Consider the following 19,419-nt stretch of genomic DNA (forward strand, 5'->3'; position numbering starts at 1 on the left):
AGTACAGGGTGGTGATTGTGGTGGGGTAGACAGAGAAAGCTCCAAGGATGTAGCATTTCAGCTGAGACCTGAAGTGGATTGGCCAAAGGGTAGTCAGTCGGCAGTGAAGCATTTCAAGCAGGGGAAACAGCAAGAGCAGAGCCAGGCAAGTTCAAGAAAGAGAAATGCTGTAACTCTCTCACATTCTAGGATTCTAGAAACAGTGGTGCACTGCTTACATTGTTTAATTTAGTCAGAGATTTGTATTATGAAATCGTTTCTTGGTAGTGTGGCATATTAACTTCTTTAGGGAAGCGGCTGAGTGGTGTAGAATCTTTTGGGAGCCCTGGGGTAAGTCTCAGTCTCCCTGGCTCTCCCACAGCGCTGGCCGCTCAGCTGGCTCCCTATGTGGATGCAGGCTCCATTTTAGCAGCAGACTCTAAAAGCAGACTAGAGAGAGCTGCCTCCTCCACTACTTACTCACAGCCCTGGAGGCCCAGAACCCCTCCCATCCCACCTAGTATTCCTCCATTCTGACAAGCCAGAGCTTTGTGAGCACAAGATTCAGCCTCCTTGTTTTCCAGTCGGAGCAGGAGCCAGAAAATGAAACAGGAAACAGAGCGGAAGAGGAGGGGGGTGGGTAGTAGAGAAGGAAAGGAAGGAGAAATTGCAAGAAAGTAGAGCTGAAGATCTGGACAAAGTTCTACCTCTAAAGGGTGACAGTTGAGCTTTTAAAAAAAAAACATTCTGAATTGTCACAATAGACGCCTGTCCTTTTCACAAGTAGATTTTTGAGAGAATTTGGTGTGTGAACAGAGGGAATCTTAAGAATGCATGTCTTTTTCCCTTGTGAATTCACAAAGGAAGGATAGTTCATTTCTCGGTTTTGTCCTTACAGACAGTACTGCTTGGAGCCTCACAAACTTCTACAGATTCAAGCCACAACCTTAGGCCCCAGTCACGAGTGTAAACCCACAGCTTTGCCGACTCACTCACATGCCTCTGGAGCAGAGAACAAGGGTGTGTCAATGAGAAACCTAGGGTTCTAAGCCCCGTTTTTCCTTCTCCAACACTCCACGACTAAAACGTGACAGATCCACCTTACACGCAACAAATATCTGAGGGCAGTTTAGGTCTCAGGGCCTGAAATGAGCTATAAAGAATCCAAAGATACAGTCCCTGGCCCCCACAGAACTGCTGTGGGCTGCCTGTCTTTGCCTGGAGAGATAGCAACCACCTCTTTTGTTCCCACCCACAGGAGTAGCTGTGGCGGAAGATAAACCCCTCCCTCAGCCAGGGCTGTGGCCAGAGGCTAACCCAGACCCTAGCTTCGTTTGGAGGGCAGATAACTGAAACCACAAAGGGCGCTGGAATCCTGAGAAACGAGAAATCCACCAACGGAGAAGGATTTATTATCTATTTCCTTTAAGGAGGGTGCAAAGTTGTTCTAACAGTTTCCGTTACAGGGGTACCAACTGGCCGCTCCTCCCTAACAGACGGTTTTGTTAAGTTAGCTTCTTTTTTCTTCTTTTTTGGCCCCACTTCCTACAAGAGAAACGGCTTCAGTGAAGGAGAAAGGAGTCGTGGGGGGCGTTCTCAAGTTTCCTTCACCACCTTCATTAGCCACCTGACTTAGGGCTGAGGACTGAAGCAGGACAGAAGGTCCCTAGTAGCCGGAGGGGAAAGTCCGGGGGAACCCCCACTTACTTCACACCCAAGACGCGGGGTGCCGCTGCTGGCCACAGAAACCCCAAGAAGGCTTTTCTTTCTACTCAAACTACAGCTATTGTGTGCCAGGCTCTGTGCTGAGCTGCTCTTGCCTGACAGCAGGGGAAATGCGGCTCCGGCTTCCGTGAAGGGGCCGCAGGGCAGCCCCCAACTCCGAGGGCCTCGGCCCTCAAGGGAACTTATGGATGTTTGAGGGGTGGTTCGAACTCTTCCAAGAGCACCGACGCTGAGACAGCAACCCTGGAGGACTAACTGAAGGCGGGGGGAAGGGGCTAGCGGAGCGGGTACTCCTCAGCTGTCACCAAGGCTGGCAGGGGCCAAGGCAGAGGGGCGCTGAGTCTCGGGGCTATGCCGTCCCCGCCCCGCTCTGCCGGAATCAACATGGCCGCTGCGGAGGGGGGCGGGGCAGCTCCGACTCCCGGCCGGAGCGGGGCGGGGCCGCCACCCGCGGAGCCAGTGCGCAGGCGCGTCCGCTCGGAGCCCCGGATGGAGGAGCTAAGGTTCGGGCCCCGCCTGGGAGGTTAAGACCCGCCGGCGCTGGGGACCCGGCGCCAACTTCGGAGCCTAGGAGTTTTGAGTGGGGGGAGGGAAGTCGTCAAACGGAGGCCGAGGGAAATGAGGCGGATGCCGCCGAGAAGCGAGGAGCCCCGCCCCCTCCGCCATAGCGGCCTCCCAGTGCCGCCTCTTCCTTCACAGCCTCCCCCCTCCCCTGCCTTCCGGTCGTAGGCCGGGCCGGACGTCGCCGGCCCCCTCCAGAGTAACCCCTGAGCCGTGGCCCTTTGGGGAGAGGAGATGCCCATTCTCTGCTTGGGACTCTTGTCGAAAAGGAAACGGCCTGAACGGGCTTCGGACCCGGGTGGGCGGGCAGAAGGCGGCCGCTGAAGCTGGCGGCCAGCAAGGCCTCTGGTCCCGGGGACCTTGGGTCCGTACAACACCCCTTTCCCCCGAGGATGTTAGTCTTACCCAGAGGGTCCAGGGCTTCGATTCAACAGGTTTTCCTGTCTGCTCAGATGGGACCCTCCCTGCCCTAAGCATACAAGAGCATGCGCTGTCATCTGACAAGTACTGAGCTTGGAGTTGGGAGATCTTGGCTCTGAAAGAGCGCATCCGCTTTGGCAGGAGTGAGGGCTGGTGGAAAGACTGATGTTTCAGACAGAAAAAAAAAAAAAAAGACGTTCTCCTTAAATATATCCTTGGGTGTGCCACTTGACCCTAGTGAGCCTCAGTTTCCACATCTGTAAAATGGCGATGGTAATTACACAGGGTCTAATGAGCTCTCTGGTGTATTATTACTCACTTCCCTGGGGCATATTTATCTCAAGGGAAAAGAGAGTAAAACTAGTTGCTCTGTAAGTGTCCTGCCAGTTCAGAGTCTGCTTTCGTAAAGGGGTTGTTGGGAAGTGAGGGCCGCAATTAGCTGATAAGGAGAGCTCACTGGCTTTATTCTCGTTTTCACTTGGTTTGCCTGCAAACTAAGTGTAGGCTACACGTCTTCTGTGGTCGCTGGGTCTAGAATTTGAGTCTGGAGAGACGAAGAATGGAAGCCTGGTGAAGAGGCAGAGGTGGGTTATGTGCTTTTCTGTTCCCGACTCTTCTGCATGTGGGTGGGAAGTGAAGGAAGGTAAAAAGTGAATTCATCCTAGGATAAAGAACTAGCGGCCGTGTAAGGTTGGCTGTTCTTGTTTCTACGATTCCTCTCGATTCAGCGAGTCAGATATTGGCAATGTTGGGTAGATTCACAAACTACCGCTGTTCTCTGGGGCTTTCGAAAGCTTGCCTTTGAACTGAATTTTGATGAGCAAACCGGTGTGGCGTTGGTGGCCCCTCCCTTCCTCCAGGCCTCCTGGTGATGGAGTAATCAACAGGCGCCCCCTTGTGCTGAAGAAAGAGAACTGTTGCTTCTGGAGAAATTGTATTTTCCTGTGGCTTCTGTGACTTTGTCGTTTTGCTCTCAACGTGAGATATGGTGGGAGGAGTACTTGGAGGAGAGATTTTATATCCAGAGCCAGTGAACTGGTGAAGCCATATCCAGTTCCTGCCACTTCCAGTAAATCAGAACACAGGTTTAATGTGCCTGTGTGTAATGCTAGGCCCTGGAAGGATAGTTGGGAACAAGATAGACAAAGCCCCTGCTCTCATAAACAACTTAAATAAGCAATAGCTATAAAGACGCCAAGGGAGAGGGTAATGAGAGCATATCACATAGTCTAGTGAGGGTCACAGAATTCCAGAAACAAGTGATACTTAAAGGTTTGATTGGTGTTAAGAAAGGAAAATCCAGCCCTCCCTCTTAATTTTTCAGTTTAAGTACAGTATTTTTCCTTTAGGGTTAGTTCCTCACCCCAAGTTGATGAGCTGCCTCTGATGCTCCTGCCCTCCCTTCTGATTTCTGACTGGTTCTGTAAGAGCCATTGCTACTTCTGTGAACCCGAGGAGTTGTGTTTTTTTAAAAAAAAAAAAAAAGAAGAAGCTGTAAAGTGCATTCCTTCCCTCAGAATGGCTTTACAGTTGTTTATACATTGCTGCCATTCCAGTGAAGAGATGGGAAACAACAGTTTCTTCATCTGTAGTAGTCGACTTTGTCGTCCCTCTCAGTTTGTTTAGCTGGCTGAAGTCCTGCTGAGTGGTGGTTTTCTTTTCCTTCTCCACTTAATTTAACAGACCAACTGAACACACATCAGAGTGCTTAACTAGAGTGTGTAGTCATTATGGTCTTCCAGTTCAGTTCTATGCCCCACTTTTGGGACTCTGGTTTGGGACCTAGTTTATTATTCTGGGCGAGAGGGAAAGGGCACACACCAAATAATAGCAACTGCAGTGTAGATTTGGTAGTACTTTTTTCACACTTCAGTCCATGTCACCATCATGACAGTTTCATGAGACAGACAAAAAGAGTCCAATCTCACTTTCACCTAGAGAACTGAGGCTGAGAAGAACAAAATGAAAACTTGTGAATGAGAAAGTCAGGACTTGAATCCAGGCCTTTAGTTCCTGCACAGGGACTCTCAACAGACTTTTAAAGTTTTTCTGTGAGCTTAGCTTTCCAGCTTCCTGCCTAGGGGAAGTGTGGAACTTCCCCTACAAGAATATAGTGCTTCAGAGTGATGGGATGCAGTCCCATCTGCCTTTAAGATGATTTTTCTTCATTTAGGAGGTTAGGTGGTTAAGTTTGCCATAGTAATGCTGAAGCTGGAGGGTGTTTCTATGAAGAATGCTTTCAAGAATTGACTTTCTGCCCATGTGTGACATTTCCTCCTTGGGTTTTGGCGTTTAGAAGCCTGAGGGAGCTCAACCCTGGCAGCAGCCCCCCTGAGTTCCTGGTGGTGAGAGGATGTGGCCCCTGGATCCATCCCGGAAAGAGGTCCTGGGGTTTGCAGTCAGCTGCCGTGTCCTGACTCTGGTGCTGCAGGTCAGTCTCTGATCTTTCATCCCGAACGTGCCATTGCCACATGACTGAGCTATGCTAAGAATAGGCCTCATCTTTCAGTTTCCCAGATGTGCCCCTCCACGTGACTAGAACTATAGAGACCTAGACCACATAGCTGAAAAGTGGACAGGACTCTTAGAAATGATCTATTAATCTCTTATTTTACACATGAAATGGCTGAGGTCCAGAAAGGTTCAGTGGCTTCCTTAAAGTCACAAGACAAGTTCGAAAAGGTCCATAATCATACCCCAGGTTTCCTTACCCCTGGGCTACTGATCTTTCCACCAGGCCATGATATTTGGTAACCTGATGCCTTTAGGGTATGACAGCTCAAAGCATTACCCTGGGTCCCCAACCAGGAGGCTGAGCACGGTATCAATCAGTCGAGTGCGAGAGAGGGGGTACTGTCCTGAGACCATCTGTGTTTATCTGTTTAATCATCAGTGTCTTCTCCTCTTCCCCTAGCTGTGTCCCCTTCCTGTCTCACTCACACACAACCTCCAATGCATTTGGCAGCTCCCTTTCCCTTCCACGGCTGCCCTTGATACATACTTTAATCCGATTTCAGGTATATATGAACTATATATGGTGCCTCGCACAGTACCCACTGCTTGTAGGTCCACAGTAGCTATTATAATTGAATGTACGTCAGTAGCCTAGGGATGTTTTGTCAACATATTCTGTGTGCCTTTCATCACAAGCACGTTCTCTCTGAGGCTCATAGCTGGTTCCTTTGTGGAAAATTCCTTTCTGCTCTCCTCCCCAACTATATGTGGCATAACAGGCTCTGTTAGGTCCCAGGTTTAGTGAAAATGGTCTTCAGCTTGGAGCCTAGGACTGTACTCTGTGACTATCAGTCCTGTCCCACTTGTTTTCACTGTTCAAAGTGCCCTAGTAAAGAAATTGACCAAAAAAAGAAAGAGCCTTAAAAATGAGGTTGTACTCCTGTGGCCAGGCTTGGGAAAATTGACTTGATGATGACTTTGAACCAGCATCAGCCGAGTGATTGGCAGAACTAAGGAAGCAGTCCTGTGATCGGATGACACCTGGGATAGGGTCCCAGGAAGCAGGGGCTCTAATTCAGGTGGTGATTTGGAAACAAGCGTGTTTCCTCTGTGCTGTTCACTCAGCCACCAAATTTTATTAAGTCCCTGCTCTGTCTGTTCAAAGAACTGCTAGGTGGGAGTACAAAAAGTCACAATCTGTTTTCTCTTAAGTAGCTGACAATCTAATGGGGAAAAAAACGTATAATAATGCTATTTCATTGTCCTCCCCTTCCCCACTGGCAGCTTTAAAACTCTTGCCATTAGGTTACATCCCCAGTTACCCCTCATTGTTGCTGTCATCTCTGCTAGTGACAGCTCATTCTTTCTCATTCCTTGAAGGTTTTAGCTCCTGATTCACTGTTGCTCTTTCTAGCATTACTGTATATTTCTTGGTGGTTTCAATATTAATAGAGCTGGTACATCTAACCACTATCTACTGTCTTTCCAGTTCACTCCCTCAGGACTTATCCATTGATTCCAGCTCTGTTTCCCTGTCCCTCACTCACCTCGTGGCTTCAGCTCTCTTTCTTACCCAGCTTAGAGTCCATGATCCACCACACATACATGTACAACTCACTTGCTCCCTTCTTCCTGTCTTAATCACAAGACAAAAGCCCAACCTTGATTAAATTCGGTTCCATGTGTACTCTGTGCTGGCATCTGCTCAGAGAAAATCATACAACTGTATTAACTAGTCTCTTTTTATTCAATACCATTAACCCAAGTGAGTCCTTAGTGCTGCCTGGCAATCTTAGTGTATTTCCCTGGTCCAGTCCCTCACCTATTCTCTAAATTTTTCTGCCTATCAGAATCACCTGGGAGAGCTAAAAACAACCTGAATGCCCAGGTTGTACCCCATACTGGTTAAATCATTAATGTTGTGGAGCAGAGGAGAAACCCAGGCATCTTGTATTTGAAAATCCAGTGCACAGGCTATTTTGAGAACTAGGGTCAGAAATTACTTACTTTACACACTTTTCTTCCTTAAGTCTCCAGCACCTTTTCCCTAACTTGTTTTCCTGAATGAAAATTCAGAAAAATAGAAACAATAAGAAGCAACCTTCTGAATACTTCCTCCACAGCCATCCGCAAACCTACATCTGCACCTCTGCGCCTTCACTGCTGAAGGCGGGGTGAAATGTCTGTCTTCTCTAAACTAAGGTCAGCTCCTCCACTTCCATAGAAGATTCCATCCCCTTTTGCTTGCTCCATCAATTCTTCCCTTTCTTATTCACATACACAGTGGTTTCTGTTCTGCTGGATTATTCCCATTGGCAAACAAATATCTCCCACTTAAAAAAAAAAAAAGATTTTTCTTGACCCCACAATGTCATTTACCTACTACCCCTCTTTGCTCCCCTTTACAGCAAAAATCCTCCAAATAGTTGTCTATATCTACTGTTTCCCTTCTCCCTTTCTCTGTTGAACCCAGTCTAGGCAGTCTTCTCTCTCCTTCACTTCAGTGAAATAGCTCTTGTCATAGTCACTGGTGACCTTCACTGTATTGCTAAATCCAGTGGTCAGTTTCAGTTCCCATCTTACTTGACCTGTCAACCACATTTAACAGAGCCGATCGCTCCTTTGTTTCACTTGGCTCTATGACACTGTGCTCTCCTGTTTACTCCCAACCTCACTGACCCTTCCTTCTTTACCATTATTGCTGGATCCTCACTCTCTTTGGGCCTCTAATTGTTGGCATGTCCAGGACCCAGTCCTCAAGAGCTCTTCTTTTCTGTATCTGCACTTCTTCCCTGGGTGATCTCATTCAGTCTCACACCTTTTATTGCTATCCATGCACTTATGACTTCCGAATTTATATTTCCACCCCTGAAGGTTCTCCTCACCATCAAGATTCATATATCTCACTGCCTCATTGATCTATGCACTGGAACATCCACTTCAAACTGAACTTGTGATTGTTCCCCAACGTGTCTTTTCTTCCTCATTTTATTAAATGGTAGTTCTTCCACTTGCTGAACCAAAGTACTAGTTCTTCTTCATCCCACAGGCTCTCTTCAATGCCATCATCCCAGACCATCGTGCAGAAGCCTTCTCTCCTCCTCGGCTCGCCCCCTCTGGCTCTGTGGACCAACTTGTGGAAGGTCTTCTGGGTGGCCTATCTCACTGGGATGCTGAACACTTCCTGTTCGTTGCCGAGCACGGCTACCTGTATGAGCACAACTTTGCCTTCTTTCCTGGTTTCCCCCTGGTCCTATTGGTGGGGACTGAATTGATGAGACCCCTGTGGGGGTTACTGAACCTACGGAGTTGCCTGCTCATCTCAGTAGCACTGCTCAATTCCTTGTTTTCCGCGCTGGCTGCACTTGCACTTCACGACCTGGGCTGTTTGGTTTTGCACTGTCCCCGCCAGGCCTTTTATGGAGCACTGCTCTTCTGCCTCAGTCCCGCCAATGTCTTCCTGACTGCTGGTTACTCAGAAGCCTTATTTGCTCTCCTGACATTCAGCGCCATGGGGCAGCTGGAAAGGGGCCAAAGCTGGACTAGTGGACTCTTTTTTGCCCTTGCCACTGGTGTACGATCCAATGGGCTAGTCAACATTGGCTTCCTCGTACATTCTCAGTGCCAAGACTTTTTCTCATCTCTCATGGTGCAAAATGCTCTGAGACAGCTCTTGAAGCTGATGGGTTCTGTGTTTCTGTCAGTGTTCACACTCGGCCTTCCCTTTGCCCTCTTTCAGTATTACGCCTATACCCAGTTCTGTCTGCCAGGCTCAGCCCACCGCATTCCTCAGCCCTTGCTGCAATTAGCTATAGACCAGGGCTACCGAACTGCAGAGGGAAACAAGCCGCCTTGGTGCTCCTGGGAACTTCCCTTAATATACAGCTACATCCAGGATGTCTATTGGAATGTTGGCTTTCTGAGATACTATGAACTCAAGCAGGTGCCCAATTTTCTACTGGCTTCACCAATGGCTGTATTGGTTGCCTGGGCAACTTGGACATACGTGACCACCCACCCTTGGCTCTTCCTTACACTTGGGATGCAAAGGAGCAAGAACAAAAAGACCCTAGAGAAGCCTGAACCTGGATTCCTCAGTCCTCGGGTGTTTGTATACCTGGTCCACGCTGCAGCGCTGCTGCTGTTTGGCAGTCTATGCATGCATGTTCAGGTGAGGTGGACTCCTGGCTGGGAATAGGTGTGAACACAGGCTGAGCCCATTGGTCAGGAACAGGCAGGACAGCTAACTTCTTCCATTTGAGTGACCTGTACCTAATTTGTTCATTCAACTACTATTTGGGGGTGTTTTTATTGTGAGTCCCTGAGTCAGACCACTGAGGATAGAGCATGAATAAGATAAGATTGCTGCCCTTACTGGGTCTTGTGGTCAAAATGGAGAGGCAGACATTTAACAGGTAAATGGTAAAACTACAGTATAGTGGAATGGAAGAGGAGATCCTTTTGAGATAAAGTATTGTGGAAGCACAGAGGAAACTGTAGCCAACTATCCAAGGAGGTGAGCAGGGCATCATATGTAGGCTGGGTCCTGAAGAGTAAGAAGAAATTTCGTTTAAGAAGCAGAGGATGAGCACTCTGGCAGATGGAAGGGCATGGGTGAAGACACGAGAGTCCTAAAAGGACCTGATCTGACTGAGTTATAGGGATGAGCACAGAGAATGTCTCTGGGACCTTCCTCTAACATACAACTGTACCTGGAATGTCTCCTTGAATGCCGACTTTCTGAGGTACTCTGAGCTCTGGCAGGGACTCGGTTTTCAGAAGGGACGTCTTGTGCAGTATTCAGTCAGTGGTGAGGATGTCGAGGGATGGGAAGAGTTTGATTGTACATCCGATTGTTTTTGTTCCTGGTTGTGGCCTCAGGTCAGGATGACCCCGGGGAAGTCTTTTGGTCTCCATACTGGCCACTCCTCAGCAGTTTCTGCCTCTTGGAGGTGCACATTGGCTGTCTTTAAAGTTCTCCAAGCTATATGAATAAGAGGCACAGGGGAAATAGAAAGTAGCATTCTGTGTTTATAGCCAGATTAGCTACTGGAGTGAATGCCAGCAAAGCTTAGAGTTTCCAGAGATGAGGGAGGCCATTTGGAGACCTGGCTCTGAACACCCCCAGAGGGGCCATGTTGAACCACAGGATCCCCTGCCTCTTTCCTTCTGCTTTACCATCCCCAGGGCATGAGAGAACCGCTTCAGGTTCCCAAGCCTCAGGGGCAGCCCAGAGCTTAATATATATTTATTTATTTGGCTGTATCAGGTGTTAGTTGCAGCACTTGGGATACTTAGTTGTGGCATGTGAGATCTAGTTCCCTGACCAGGGATCAAACCCAGGCTACCTGCATTGGAAGCACTGAGTCTTAACCACTGGACCACCAGGGAGGTCCCCAGCCTAGAGTTTAGAGTCCTGCTGCTGCTGCTGCTGCTAAGTCGCTTCAGTCGTGTCCGACTCTGTGCAACCCCATAGATACAGCAGCCCACCAGGCTCCCCTGTCCCTGGGATTCTCCAGGCAAGAACACTGGAGTGGGTTACCATTTCCTTCTCCAATGCATAAAAGTGAAAAGTGAAAGTGAAGTCACTCAGTCGTGTCCGACTCTTAGTGACCTCATGGACTACAGCCCACCAGGCTCCTCTGTCCATGGGATTTTCCAGGCAAGAGTACTGGAGTGGGGTGTTAGAGTCCTGGTCCTGGGCTAAAAGTGCACCCCATGGAGTTTTTAGTATTGATTGGCCCATTATTGTGGTAATTAGTCTGTAGTTATGTTTATTTGTAACATTGCAATCACCTGGCTGGTGTTGTACACAGCTTTATAAAGCAGATCTAAGCTCTGCTGAATGAGTATCTTTTCCAGTATAATAAATTCCTAGTCTGGGAGCTGTAGTTTACCCAGTAGCAGGGAAGTCCCAGGCTCATCCACTTGAGGCAGTGAAATTCCAATAAATGTGTGGATTTCCCCCTCTTGTGATTCCAGGTTCTCACCAGGTTTTTATGCTCCTCCAGTCCTGTTGTGTACTGGTTCTCGGCTCACTTGCTTCTGGATCAAGAACCGCTACTGAGATCCCTAGAGACTGTGCCTCCTGCAGGGGACCCCCCACCAGGACAAAAGGTCCCCAGAAACTCTATCATGGGACTCTTGTACAACTGGAAAACTTGTTCTCTGGTCACACGATGCATTCTAGGCTACTTCGTGACTTACTGGCTCTTGGGACTACTCCTCCATTGCAACTGGCTGCCTTGGACATAACCTGGAGACTTAGGGGACAGGCCTGAAGCAGACGTAACCAGGGTCTGAAAGTACAAATACACACTGGGGCTGCCTGTGCTCCCTGGTATCCTTACTCTGTCCATTAGAACCTCTCTATCTGAACGTTGGTTAGGAATGGAAGAAGTGAAAGCCTCTAGAGAGCCCTTTCTGGTCCTTGCTGTGGCAAATTTTAGAGTAGTAACTGGTTTCTCTATAAATGAAGAAATCTTATTCCAGATCTATGTTGTCAATCAACCTTAGCAGAGATAGTCTGAAACTTAGCACCTACCCACATGTAAATTTAAATATAAATTTCATCAAAGGCTCTAGCTGACAAGGTGGTCATAGTTCACACAGTGATGATGAAGGCCTGAACAGTATAGCAGCAATAGTAAGTAAAATGGGACCATCTTTTCTAAATGGGACATTGTTTCTGATGAGTTTTTTCATGATTTGTTCACTTATTTATATGAAAAATCTTACAAAGAAATGCAAATTAAACAACATTGGTTTATATCTAATGAACTACCTTTTTATTTTTATTACTATATTGGCTTGCAGGACCTTAGTTCCCCAACCAGGGATTAAACCCAGGCTGCGGCTACTGCTGCTGCTGCTGCTGAGTCACTTCAGTCGTGTCTGACTCTGTGCGACCCCAGAGACAGCAGCCCACCAGACTCCCCCGTTCCTGGGATTCTCCAGGCAAGAACACTGGAGTGGGTTGCCATTTCCTTCTCCAGTACATGAAAGTGAAAGTGAAAGTGAAGTCGCTCTTAGCAACCCCAATGACCGCAGCCCACCAGGCTCCTCCATCCATGGGATTTTCCAGGCGAGAGTACTGGAGCGGGGTGCCATTGCCTTCTTCTAAACCCAGGCTACTGCAGTGAAAGTACTAAACTGGACTGCCAGGGAAATCCCATAAATTATCGTTCAAAAAAAATAATACAAGACTTCCCTGGTGGTGCAGTGGTTAAGAATTCGCCTGCCAGTGTAGGTAGGGGGACACAGGTTCGATCACCGGTCCAGAAAGATTCCCACATGCCGTGGGTCAGCTGAGCCCGTGAACCACAACTGCGGAGCCCATGCGCAGTGGCTCCTGAATGCCGGGTTCAGCCTGAGTGGCCACCGCAGTGAAAAGCCTGTGCACCGCCACGAAGAGTAGCCCCTGCTCTCTGCAACTAGAGCAAGCCCACACATAGCAACGAAGACCCAGGGCAGCCAAAAATAATTAGAAAAATAAAGATTTTTAAAATAATAACACAAATTAACGGCTGAGACCCTGCCACATGCTCTGCATCAAGTTATTTGAGGGGAAAAGTCATGGTAAGAAGAACATTTCATGAGAAGGCAGAAGGCCTAGATTCTGGTCCTCTCAGTAAAAACCCACTTACCAGCTGTGGGACCTTTGAAGAGTTTCCCGAGCCTTAGTTACATCTTCTGAAACTAAGGGGAAATTGTGTTAGCCTACTGGAAAAAATATCTAGTTCTTCTGTTTTCAGCCCGTAGAAGAAACTCTCCCTCTTAGGGGCAACTCTGAGGAGTAACTTCAGTGATCTTTCCTTTGAATGAGGGGAAGCACTGACATTGCATTGACTTGGCAACTAAGGCTCCCTGTCGTGTGTTAGTCAACCTGCCCAAGGCAACTAAATGTTCAACTTGGTGAGCAGTGACTGGATTTCCTGCTCTTCCCGAGTGCCTATGCTTGCTTTATTAGTAGACAAGGATCAGAGGAACCAACCATCACAGCAGCAGGAATTGATAAATTGTAGGTAAGTCCAGGGTTGAATGAAATGGTATTTTCTGGCACCCATTTGGTTATGGGCCTGTCTGTGTAATTGTAGTAAAAACCTTGACCCCTGCTGAGCTCTCATTCTTTGAGCCAGGTCAGAGGTTCTGCATCATCACCACTCATTCCCCATTTGAACCAAAAATTCCAGCAAGCAGAAACTTCAAAATAGATGGATAAGCAGCTTCTGGAGAGCCCTGAGAATTAGAATTATGACATACTCCCTCTGACCATGACTGAAAGCTCAACTTGCCAGCTGAAGGGATGCTCCTGGCTGAGCCCCAGCACCCTCTGCTGGAGCTCCTAGTCAGCCTGGCCAATAAGCACTTCCCATCCATTGCTCTAGTTTTAGCACAGCTGAGAGAATTTGGTCCAGAATCAACTGCTTCTGAAAATGTACACACAGATCAGGACAGCCCTCTGCCTTCTGCCAAGGCACCCAAGTGCCCTTCTTGGCAAAAGATAGTCACCCCTGCCCTAGTGTCCCTCCAGTTGGCAGAAACTGCTCCCTCCCTCCTCAGCAACAGCTGCAAGTCTGGGGCCTTCCACACTGTGTGCAAGAGGAGTTGAGGTCCTGAGTCAGCTCTTCCATTGCAGAGGTAGGAGTACTAGGTTGTTTGCCCTCATGGATGAACCTTGCTGCCTCTTTTGGTGGTAATCAGGACTGATTATTCCCCTACTGGAAGAGGTGACTCAGACTCCACAGGTTAGGGGGTGATTTCACTGCTCTGGCAGCCTCAGCTTAACCTTCACACTGGATCTTATCACCCCAGAAACAAATGATTTCAAGGGCCAGAAACCCTTATAAATTGGAACCTCTCCTCAACTAATGTCAAGGAATTAAATCACTCTGGTATTTTGCAAAGACCATTCTAGTTACAGTTGGTCATAGAGGAGATAGCTGAGAACCCCAGCTAGGTGGACACCTGGTGTGACCTGGGACGGACACCATTTTCTCTCTGACCTTGGAGGGATCTAGTCACTGTTCTCTAAGGAACTAAGGAATGGGCTGATTTTATGGCCAGCAGCTGTCTTTTTACTATCCTATTAACAGTCTTTAATAGTCTGGGAGAGGGACATGAAGGGCCCAAGGCAGGAAGCTTCCTGTTTACTCTGAGGTCTAACAATGCTGCAGCTGGGTTGGGCGTCTACAATTTCAGAGAAAAGTCATTTCCTTCTGAGACCCAGCTAAAACAGAAACCAGACCCTTCATGTACCTAGAAGTAGATGCTTTTTTGTTCTTTAATGAAGGTGGGAGGAGAGGGAGTGTCTGACATGTCTTTACCAGCCTCCCTGGAAAAAAAATCACTTTTCTTCAACTGACCCTCTCACCTTCATCTAAAAAACGTAGTGTGTGGAGGCTCGTGAGATTTGAAACTGATTCTCTGAGCAGTTGTTTAGTAATGCCTATTCTAGGGGAATAAAGAAGACTGGCATGCCTCTTGTCCTCAAATAGCTGTTTGATAGAGCTTCTAGCAGAAACACAGGCTTGTTAAGGGAAAAACTGATAAATTCTGGGGAATGAAGAGACACTTAAAACTTCTTGCTCTGTATTTCTCTACTTGAACTTATTAATGATGAGGATGAATTTTCCTTAGGAAAAGGTAAGTGTGGTACAGAGTTGGTGGTGGTGGTTTAATCACTAAGTCATGCCTGACTGTTGTGACCCCATGGATAGTAACATGACAGGCTCCTCTGTCCATGGGATTTTCCAGGCAAGAATATTGAAGTGGGTAGCCATTCCTTCTCCAGGGGATCTTCCTGACCCAGGGATCAAACCCCTGTCTCCTGTGTTGCAGGCAGATTATTACTGAGCCACCAGGGAAGACCCCATGTTACAGAGTGAGTACACTGTAAATTCACACAAGATGGAGATTCCTCCCAGCTTGAAATACTTGAAAAGACTTCACAAGGGATAGACTTTGAAGGACAGTAGGATTTGAAAGTTAAGGCCAGAGAATGAGTATAAGAAGCAGGAAATGGAACAGAACAAGGAGAGCTCAGTTTGAGTGGAACTTGAGGCGTGTCGTTGTTGAGATCTTAGCCTTGAAATCAGCTCCAAGCCCAGCTCCACCATGTACTAGCTGTGTAAAGGTGAGTGAGGTACTGAATCTCTAGGCCTCTGTTCACTCATCTGTAAAACGTGGATAATACGGTCTACCTCATAGATATGAATAATAGCATTGTCTATCTCATAGGGTTGTTGTGCAAATTAAATGAAAAGGACTAACAAAGGAATAGCTGCACTTTGGACATGTTGAGTTTTGGCCATCAGCACATTCATAGGCCAGGAGAGGTGGAACTGGAGACTGGAGTCGGAGCCATCCACACTGACATGATAATTATAGCAGCCACGATATTGGATGGGACGTCTCTAAGATGGGGATGCTATCACTTACCACACAGAGTAGTTATGAAGCTTCAGCTAGATACCTGATAGAGCACTAACTAGCATAGCACCTAGCACATAGGAAGAACTTAATGAATGGTAGCTATTTTTTACTGTCATTATCATCATCATCATCTTCATTGTCACTGGAAGACCAGGAACAAATAGCATCAGGTGGAAAAGAGTTTCAAGAAGAAAGAAATGGGGACTTCCCTGGAGGTCCAGTTAAGACTTGTTTGATCACTGTTCAGGGAACTAAGATGCCACATGCTGTGCTGCACGGCCAGAAAAGAAGAAAGAAACGGTTACCAGGTTCATATGCTGTTAAGGAAAGGATGAGAAAAGCTATTGAATTTAGGGATTAGGGATATTAATCAGGGTAGGCTAACTGCGGTAACAACTCCCCAAACTCAGTGGTTTAATAATAAAAGATTTTTCTTGCTCACATCAGAGTCTAGTAGAGATTTGGGGAGGGATGCCTGCTCCATCAGGTCGTTTGGGACCCAGGCTTCTTCCATTTCATGACCCGGCCGTCCTTCAGATAGATGCTCAGAGTCCTCTGCTTGCAGAGAGGTTTTCAGGGGCCAGAGCTGGGAGAGTTGTACGTCACTTTCACCGTCGTTCCATTGACTGGAACTCGGTCATGCGGCCACATCTAACTCCCAGGGGAGGTTGGGAAGTAGAGTTGCCAGATAAAAGACAGGATGCTCAGTTAAATTTGAATTTCAGGTAAATGACATGTATTTTTTCAGTATAATTAAGTTCCAGATATTGCAGGAGACATGTAAGAAGTTGTTCATTGTTTATCTGAAATTTAAATTTAATTGGATATCCTGTATTTTTATTCGCTAAATTGGCAACCCTAGTGGGAAGTGAAGTCCGGCTGTGAGTTTAGGACAAAGGGAACACAGATATTTGTATGTCAGAGTATGCCTCAGTCTGTGTTTGTGAATCAAATGCCTGTTTTTGCCCTTCCCACAAAGAGAACAGTTACCCCTCCCAAGGGAGATACTCCCAAATCCCATCTAGGTACTCAGTTCAGCTCCAGGTCACTCAGTCAGCTCTAATATGGTTCCTTAAGGTGATGATGAACTAAAAAACTAAAAAAGTTATCCATGGGAGAAGATTCTTAAGAAGAGGGTATATATATATATGTATGTGTAACTGATTCAGTTTGCTCTACACCTAACATTGACACTGTGCTGTAAACCAACTATGTTGTTATTTAGTCACTAAGTCTGGTTCAGCTCTTCGAGAGCCCATGGACTGGAGCCCACCAGGCTCCTCTGTCCATGGGATTTCCCAGGCAAGAATGCTGGAGTTGGTTGCCAATTCCTTCTCCAGGGGATCTGCCCAAGCCAGGGATCAAACCCACATCTGCTTGGCAGGCAGATTCTTTACCACTAAGCCATCTGGGAAGCTCAAAATCAGCTATACGCAAAAAAAAAAAAAAAGAAAGAAAGAAAGAAAAAAAAAAAGTATACACACCCATAAGGAAAAGGTTGGTGGAATTCTCTTGTGAATCCATCTGCTCCTTTGTTGGGAGTTTTTATCCATACCCTACAAGAAAATATACAATGATAGAGCAAGCTATCTTGTAAGCTTGTAGCTTGTAAGCAAGCTCAATGTAAGCTCCTAGTCAGAAAAGGAGAGAATGGAAGATGTAAAGCTGTCACTTCCAAAGCAGTTCTGAACTTCTAATGGTCAGAGTTGTCAAAGCTGTCTTCCCTGGGCCTGGGGAGAGTTCCTTGATTAACCCTGGCTTGCTCTTGGAAAGACTCCTTTGTCCGTTGCTCTCCACTGTTCTCACAGCTCCTGGCTTGTTTATCCTTCATGGCCACACAGGAGATGGGCTTTGGGAAGTATGACCTCCTTGGTGAATGTTCAGCCACTTCCTGCTGGTACAAGCATGGAGGCCTAAAAGTTACTTTAAATCTTGGCCAGCCAAAAGCCTATGTATGTGTGTGGGGAGGGGGTAAGATATACATAGCATAAAGTTCATCATTTTAACCATTTTTAAGCATAAAGGTCAGTGACATCAGGTATATTCCCATTGTTGTGCAACTGTCACCACTTCAAGGTTCATCCATATTACAGAATGTGTGAAAATTTCCTTTCTTATATACAATGGATAAATAACAAGTATTGCACAGGGAACTATATTCATATCCTAGGATAAACCATAATGGAAATGAATATAAAGAAGAATGTATAGGGAATTCCCTGGTGGTCTAGTGGTTAGGATTCCAGGCTTTCATTGTCATGATCCAGATTCACTCGTTAGTCTGGGAACTGAGATCCTACTAGCTCTGCAGTGCTGCCAAAAAGCGAGAAAAAAAAGAATGTATATATGTGTATAACTGAGTCACTTTGCTGTGCAGCAGAAATTAACATTGAAAATCAATTATGCTTCAATAAAAAATAAATTTAAAAAGACTTCCATTCTTTTTAAGGCTAAATAACATTCCATTGTAGGTATGTTGTTATTGTTCAGCTGCTCAGTCATGTCTGACTCTTTGCAACCCCACAGACTACAGCTTGCCAGACTTCCCTGTCCTTCACCAACTCCCAGAATTCTCTCAAACTCATGTCCATTGAGTCGGTGATGCCATCCTATCATCTCTGCCTCTGTTGTACCCCTTTCCTCCTGCCTTCAGTCTTTCCTAGCATCAGGGTCTTCTCCAGTGAGTCAGTTCTTCTCACCAGGTGGCCAAAATATTGCAGTTTCAGCTTCAGAATCAGTCCTTCCAATGAATATTCAGGACTGATTTCCTTTAGGATGGACTGGTTGGATCTCCTTTCAGTTCAAGGGACTCTCAAGAGTCTTCCCCAACACCATAATTCAAAAGCATCGATTCTTTGGTGCTCAGCTTTCTATGTAGTCCAATTCTCACATCCATACATGACTACTGGAAAAACCATGGCTTTGACTAGACAGACCTTTGTTGGCAAAGTAATGTCTCTGCTTTTTAATATGTTGTCTAGGTTGATCATAGCTTTTCTTCCAAGGAGCAAGCTTCTTAATTTCACGGCTGCAGTCACCATCTGCCCTGATTTTGGAGCCCAAGAAAATAAAGTCTGTCACTGTTCCCATTGTTTCCCCCTCTATTTGCCATGAAGTGATGGAAATGCTGTGAAGAAAGCTGAGTGCCAAAAAATTGATGTGTTTGAACTGTGGTGTTGGAGAAGACTCTTGAAAGTCCCTTGGACTGCAAGGAGATCCAACCAGTCCACCCTAAGGGAGATAAGTCCTGGGTGTTTATTGGAAGGACTGATGCTGAAGCTGAAACTCCAATACTTTGGCCACCTCATGTGAAGAGTTGACTCATTGGAAGAGACCCTGATGCTGGGAGGGACTGGGGGCAGGAGGAGAAGAGGACAACAGAGGATGAGATGGCTGGATGGCATCACCGACTCAATGGATATGAGTTTGAGTAGACTCAAGGGGTTGGTGATGGACAGGGAGGCCTGGTGTGCTGCAATTCGTGGGGTCACAAAGAGTCGGACACAACTGAGTGACTGAACTGAACTGAATTGAACTGATGGAAATGGATGCCATGATTTTAGTTTTTTGAATGTTTAGTTTTAAGCCAACTTTTTCACTGTCCTTTTTCACTTTCATCAAGAGTCTCTTTAGTTCCTCTTTACTTTCTGCCATAAGGGTGATGGCATCTGCATATCTGATGTTATTGATATTTCTTCTGGAAATCTTGATTCCAGCTTGTACTTCATCAAGCCTGGCATTTCACACGATGTACTCTGCATATAAGTTAAACAAGCAGGGTGACAGTATACAGCCTTGATGTACTCCTTTCCCAATTTGGAACCAGTCTGTTGTTCCATATCTGGT

General features: G+C 46.7%; 1 protein-coding gene across 7 annotated transcripts; it reads left to right on the forward strand.

The window, feature by feature from the left end:
- Positions 1–2,158: 2,158 nt before the first annotated feature.
- PIGV (phosphatidylinositol glycan anchor biosynthesis class V) lies at positions 2,159–11,915 on the forward strand. 7 transcript variants are annotated; one of them, XM_065930147.1, is made up of 5 exons: positions 2,159–2,207; positions 3,190–3,269; positions 4,982–5,116; positions 8,189–9,310; positions 11,122–11,915. In XM_065930147.1, the coding sequence occupies exons 3-5, from the start codon at positions 5,039–5,041 to the stop codon at positions 11,392–11,394; spliced, it is 1,473 nt and encodes a 490-aa protein (XP_065786219.1). In that variant the 5' UTR covers positions 2,159–2,207; positions 3,190–3,269; positions 4,982–5,038; the 3' UTR covers positions 11,395–11,915. The 7 variants fall into 7 exon arrangements, with proteins under 7 accessions (XP_065786219.1, XP_065786222.1, XP_065786223.1 ...); XM_065930150.1 differs by having other exon boundaries at positions 2,164–2,207; positions 3,185–3,269; XM_065930151.1 differs by lacking the exon at positions 2,159–2,207 and adding an exon at positions 2,211–2,227 and having other exon boundaries at positions 3,185–3,269.
- Positions 11,916–19,419: the final 7,504 nt, after the last annotated feature.

This window comes from Muntiacus reevesi, chromosome 3 (assembly GCF_963930625.1).
Source record: "Muntiacus reevesi chromosome 3, mMunRee1.1, whole genome shotgun sequence".
Classification (NCBI taxonomy): domain Eukaryota; kingdom Metazoa; phylum Chordata; class Mammalia; order Artiodactyla; family Cervidae; genus Muntiacus; species Muntiacus reevesi.